The following is a 6,284-nucleotide window of genomic DNA, read 5'->3' as shown; positions in this document are numbered from 1 at the left end:
TTTGACTTCTCTGTGCCTCAGAGATAATGCTCTGCAAAACAGAGATAATGATATTATTAACATTATGGGTTATGAGAATTAAATCATTAATATGTGTAGTGTGTTTGCAGGGGCTTCCCTGGTGGCTCCGAAGGTAAAGAATCTGCCAGCAATGCAGGAGACTCAGGTTTGATCCCTGGGTCAGCAAGATCCCTTGGAGAAAGGAATGGTCAACCACTCAAGTATTCTTGCCTAGAGAATGTGCATAGAATACACAATAAGTGCTGTGTAAGTGTTAGCTGGTATGATGGTTTAATGATGATGATGTCATTGAGAATATTGCCCTGGACATCATGGGCCCCGTCCCCCTACTCATGCCTCCCACCCATTATAAGCCTTCTCCGAGGCATTTCTCTTAGGCCTCTGAGACTGGAGAAGGTTACGGTTATCTTGGACAACAAGTTGTCCTTACCTTATGGACACTGAAATTCCTCTTTCCATCTTTGCTTTGGTGCTAAAATGAGCGTTTTCAGGCAAACTTAATCATTTGTAGAGGACTTTTGGGGATGGTGTTCATAGTTTCTGACCCAAATCCTTGAAGTCATCCTTAATTTCTCTGTTTCATACCCGAAAACAAATCCTGTTGTTTCCTTCTTAAAAGTTGTCCTGGTTCTGGACCACCCTTAACCCCTTCCACCACCATAAATCTTTCTTCAGGACTCATATGCAGGTGCTTAGTTGGGTCTCTGCTTCCATCTTGGCCCCTAAACTCTGCTATCTCTATAACAAGAAGTGTGGCCTTAACAGTTATAAGCAAATTCACAACACTCCTCTTCTTTCAACCCTGCAATTAACTTAAGAAAAAAAAAATCATGGTTTGTACTACCCCTGCCTGTCTCCATATTTCCCAGGTGGCTCAGTGGTAAAGAGCCTGCCTGACAATTCAGGAGATGCCGGTGATGCAGGTTTGATCCCTGGGCTGCGAAGATCCCCTGGAGGAGGAAATGGCAACCCACTCCAGTATTCTTGCCTGAAAATTCCCATGGACAGACAAGCCTGGTGAGCCACAAATCCATGGGATCATCGCAAAGACTTGGACATGACTGAGCATGCATGCATGCACCTGTTTTGCCCCCCTCATGCCTTCTGCTCCATGTCAGCCTCCTCATTCCTCTACTACATGGTAGATAGCCAGAGTTTTCCCCTCTTGGCACCTTCTCCTTGGGATGCTTTCCTCCAGATACTATCAAGGCTTGTTCCTTCCCTCTGCATCTGAGCCTCTGCTCAAATGTCATCTCATCAAAAGCCTTTACATGGCTGTCTTTTCTAAAAGAACACCCTCCCTTCCACTGTAGCATTCCATATTCCTCTAATTTTATGTTATTTTTCTTCTCAACATTTATCGCCATCTGTCATAAGTTGATTTTGTCTCTCCCCCATTAGTGTGTAAGTTTCTTTCTGGTGAGGGCTCTATCCTGGTTAGCCCAGTGCCTAGAATGGTGCTCAACACACAGGGCTTGATAGAATCATTAAAGAAATGACAGGCTAAGTGAAGGCTTCATTTCACCATGTCATCCCCATTGTCCCTGACCTGGTTTCTCCAAGACTTGGAGGAAGAGTGTAAAAATACACATTACACCAGAACAGAGACAAACCCAGGTAGAATAAATAAGCTTTTCTAAGTGCTAGATGATTCCTCAGTGGAAGATTCCGTTGAGGAAGTGAATCGTGGCTGTCAGTGAGATGTTCTTTGCTCTGTAATGATTACAATACTCTAGTAACCTCAGCTGCCTTCACAGTGCCAGTGGATGACGACAGAATTTGCTGAAGGACAAAAAGAGGCCCCTGGGCTGGGGATAAGCATTTTTTAAATCACCTCCCTTCTTTTCTCCTATTGGGGAACTACAAAGCCATACTTACAGGCTTGCTTCCATGGGAGAAAGAACAGTATAAACTGGCAGGGGTGGAGGCTCCTTCCATCAGTCGATGCTGTTAAAGATGTTTTCTTTAGATGGAAGTTGCTCTGGGCCCTGTGCCTGGAGTTGTGTGCCTATTTTGGCAACAACATTGGGAATACAGTTTGCTCTTCTTGGGGGTAGTGGTGTTTCGCATTTTCAGTGCTGGCTGTAGGCAGTTGTAGGAGACAAAGCTCCTACTGCAGCTGTTGGCTCCAGGATGCCTGGGATGTGTGGGATGTTTGTCTGCTGGTGGTTTTCTCAAGACTTTGGGACAATGATAATATACATCAGACAGAATGCAGAATCTTCCTCTAGCCCAGACACTTGCACCAACACCACGCTGAGCAGTCTCTGTAGGGGACCTGCCTTCTTGCAGACCCAGCCTGAGCCCCTCAGAAAGCTGGAGAGAAGCACTTCCACACATTCTATGCATGGGAGAACAGAAAATCTGACGCAGACCATTTGTGTTTTTTGCTATAGGAAAATGCAAAGCTGGTAGAGTGAATTAATTCTGAGACAGACAATAGAGCAGGGACCTGGGCAGGGTTATTCAGGAGATGCAACTTTTTCCTGGGAGCTTTTAGCAGAAGCCACTCTCTTCCAAGCTCTCACAACTTCCAAAGCTTTTCTTGGAAGACTCTTTGTCTCTGTTCTAAGGGCAGTCAGAGAGAGGAAGCATCCAACTTTCCAGAACCTTCCAAAAAGAAGCCTTTTTATCTGAAGTACATAGATGGACTTAGCAATGACTGCCGGGGACCCAGCATCTGACTCTGTAGGTCTAACTCATCAGGACCTGCGTGAGTAGGGTGACATTCCCACAAGGGGAAAATGCTATTAGTAGTCTTACTTCTGGACTCTGCTTCTATTCACGCCCTAAACAGATAAGATTTCTCTCATGCTATAGAATACTATTTTCCCAAACCCATTTCTACCACCTCTTTGTACATAATTATATTCATAAAAAGAGGCAATTCAATGGAAAAAAAATGGTCTTAATATTAAGTGGGGTAACTTATGAGCTGGGGGAATAGGCAGCAACTGCATTTTAGGGACCATCTTTGTAATCATCCACATTCTGAGATTTAAAACAAAAGCCACTATTGGCCAGTTCTGTCAGCTAATTGTTAGACAACGGACGAACACACTGCAGCCAGAAAAATCCCCACTGAGTTTGGATGGCTGATTTCTCTGGCAGCAAATGAAAGCTTTGGCTGTTGCCCCTGGCTAGCCAAGCAAGCCAGGACTGAGTCCACTGCATGCCCTCCTCTGTGGACACTGTGGGCACAGTGTGTGTGTGTGTGTGTGTGTGTGCATGTGTGGTGTAGACACTCTCACAATTTTAGGCAGCTGCACACCCATCTAGGGACACCACACCAGCATAATTCATCCCACACCTCCCAGCCAGAGTGATCCCAGCCTCAATGAACAACAATTTGGAGGCATTGTTTACAAATCAATTTCCCCCTCTAAATAGGCTGTTATAAGAGTGGACCCTTCTGCTTGCCCAGCCTGGGCCCACCTGTCACTGGGACTTCCTAGCCAGTGGTCACACCGTATTGATCTTTTTAATCCCCTTTCTTTGAAACACAGAGCCAGCTGATGTGGAGCTCCTCAAAAGAAAGACTCTCCCACCGCCCCTACCTCTACAGGTAGCTGCATATCCGGGGCTAATTCTCCACTAAAAAGTCTTAATTGGCTTATGGGGAGCCTGAAAGATCTCCCTTGTGTTTACAAAGTGAAAGGAAATGATGGATCTCAGATGCCCTACTCTCACTTTATCCTTTTTTTTTTTTTTGGTGGCAATCAGGTGCATTTTATTTTTAATTGTTTCGAAAAAGGACTGGACTTTCGAAGTTGGGTGGGGACAGTGTTTCACTTTAGTGGTGGAGCAGCCAGGGGAAGGGAAGAAAAGCCCCAGAGACACCAACCACAGGCAAGAAACTTGGTGACTTATTATCTTTTTTATTTAGCTTTTATTTACACGAAACATCTGCAGTACAAAAATGTAAACTTTGATATCTCATAATAATAGAATAAACTCTTTATGCACAAAAATACATTTTCATATGAATGAAGCATCTTGAATAAATTAAAGTACTCTCCAGCCCAGTGCCTGAATAGCTACGCAAGAGTCTCGGGTTCTTCCTAGAGCGAGCCTGCAGTGGTGGGGGTCGGGATCCATAATGCATGAAGCCTACTCCTTGTCTCTCCTTTTTAAGCCTTTTCATTGTATTGTCAGCCGGCTCAAACCGAATTTTCATGCTCGTTTTTCTTCATTAGAGTTCTACAAATTGTAAAATTGACTTTTCACCTCGTCTTCAGGGACTGATGTGTCCCTTTTCTAAATCACACTGAAGTGGTGGCTGGGGTCAGCTCTGAGCCAGCCACAAAGGAGGTTTTGTGGAGTACAGAAAGTGCAAAAGGAAAGGCCGTCTAGGGGCGGGCGGGAGGGGCCCTGGGGCTGAGGGCTGGAGAAACAGACCAAGGGGCAGCCGCTGCGAGGGTGCAGCGACCTAACAAGCGGCTCAGGTATCCCCTACCCATTTAAAGCTCCCGTTTCCTCGGTCTGCCTGGACTGGGCGGCCGGAGACCGCAGCTGGGTCCCCATCTACTGTCCGTCTCCTGGGGGAGGGGGAAGGTAACGGTATTCAAAAGGGGCCCTAGTGGTAAGGGATGAAACGGGGCGTTGTGTGGAGCAAGTCTTTGGGCAGGCCGGGGAAGGAGAAAAGAGGGTCGCCGGGGCCATAGGCGAAGTCTTCGGATGCGACGGGGCTACTGGGGTCAGAGAGTGGCGAGGCGGCAGCGGCGCAGGGGGAGGCAGCTGCACCGGAGGCCCAGGACTCCGCGTCGCTGGCGGGACTCGGGGGCCCGGGGAGGCAGGGTGCGCACTGTGGCGGCAGGAGGCGCTCGCGGGTACCGCCCCCGGGCAGCCCCTGGTCCGCCAGGCGCAGAGTCTCCGCCAGAGCCCAGATGTAGTTGTAGGCGAAGCGTAGCGTCTCGATCTTGGTGAGCTTGGTGTCGTCGGGGAAGGAGGGCAGCACGCTGCGCAGCGCATCCAGCGCCGCGTTCAAGTTGTGCATACGGTTTCGCTCGCGGTCGTTGGCCTTGACGCGTCGGCTCCTGCGCAGCGAGTGCAGCAGCGCCTCGGAGCGCACCCGTGAGCGGCCCCTGCGCCGCCGCCGCTCCTGCTCATCGTCCGGCGCGCGAGGAGTGTCGGGCGCCCCGGGAATCCCGGGTGCGCCCCTGCGGACCGTCACGGGCGGCCCCGAGGCGGACGCGGGCTGTTGGAGCCTGGCACAGTCCTCCTCATCGGTGAGGAAGCCGGACATGTCGCTAGTGCTGCTGCTGCTGCTGCTGCTGCTGCTAGCGCAGTCGAGGTCCGAGAGGCAGGTCTCTAGAGTGGCTGGCATCGTGGCGTTGTGCAGGACCAATGGACAGTTAAGAGGGCGCTTAGAGGGCAGGAGTCCGGGCTAAGGGCAAGGCCGCCGGGACGCACTTACGTTCGGAACGGCCCGGGTCTACTCTGTGCTGGCTGCGGGAGCCAAGGGCTGGAGCGCACCGGAAACTTGGCCTCAACTCCTCGCCTCGCCTGCAGGGGCCACGCTCCTGCCTGTCTCCCGAGTGATCTCGCCGGCGATCAGATCAGCTCGTGTGAGTACCGAGTGTGGCACACGACTGGCCTCAGGACCCCTTAAGTACTCGGTGCAACAATGGGCGCCCCCCCTCCCTAGCCACCTCCGCCCCCGAGGCAGCCCCCTTGAATGGAGCTTGGCGGCAGGTCAGCCCCGTGCGGCGCCCGGGTATTTGCATAATTTATGCTCGCAGGGGGCCACCCCTCCCCTCCCCCCCTCCCGGAGCGTGCCCGTAATTACCGCGGGCCAATCGGCTGCGCCGTGCGGCCCCGAAGCTGTCTCCGAGCTAAGCCGGCCTGGGCGGCTCCGGGCAGTGAAACGGAGGCGGGGGCCTCGGGCGATTAGCAGCCGAGGCACGCTCCTCCAGGGGCTGGCCGGGCGCCCCTCGCTGGGGTGGGATGGGGAAGTGGGGCGCTGGCCGGAAAGTGTGGGCGGCGCACGAGTTGCAGAAACCTGGAGCCAGCTGGGACCCTGCGTTCGCTCCCTTTCAGGCTGCTGAATGACTGACTTCGGGCTAGTGATTTAGCTTCACTTTCCCCATCTGTAAAATGGGGCACGAGCCTACTCTGTGAAGGATGATGTGAGATGATGTTCTTGGAACACTTGGTAGGGCGCTTTTGTAACCGAGCGGCGCCCGAAGAATGGTTTCGAAATACAGGCGCCCTAGGAACCCAGGCAAAACCCTATTTAAGAAAACCAGAGAGTGCCTGAGTGT

At 51.3% G+C, this 6,284-nt stretch overlaps 1 protein-coding gene across 1 annotated transcript; it reads right to left on the bottom strand.

Moving 5' to 3' along the window:
• Window positions 1-3,886: 3,886 nt before the first annotated feature.
• NEUROG1 (neurogenin 1) lies at window positions 3,887-5,680 on the bottom strand. The gene has a single exon (XM_006044590.3). It carries the CDS (start codon window positions 5,345-5,347, stop codon window positions 4,598-4,600), a length of 750 nt encoding a protein of 249 aa, XP_006044652.2. The 5' UTR covers window positions 5,348-5,680; the 3' UTR covers window positions 3,887-4,597.
• Window positions 5,681-6,284: the final 604 nt, after the last annotated feature.

The sequence above is a fragment of the Bubalus bubalis genome, chromosome 9 (genome assembly GCF_019923935.1).
Source record: "Bubalus bubalis isolate 160015118507 breed Murrah chromosome 9, NDDB_SH_1, whole genome shotgun sequence".
Taxonomy (NCBI): domain Eukaryota; kingdom Metazoa; phylum Chordata; class Mammalia; order Artiodactyla; family Bovidae; genus Bubalus; species Bubalus bubalis.
The sequence above is the reverse complement of the archived record's forward strand: the minus strand, read 5'-3'. Positions and strand labels throughout refer to the sequence as shown.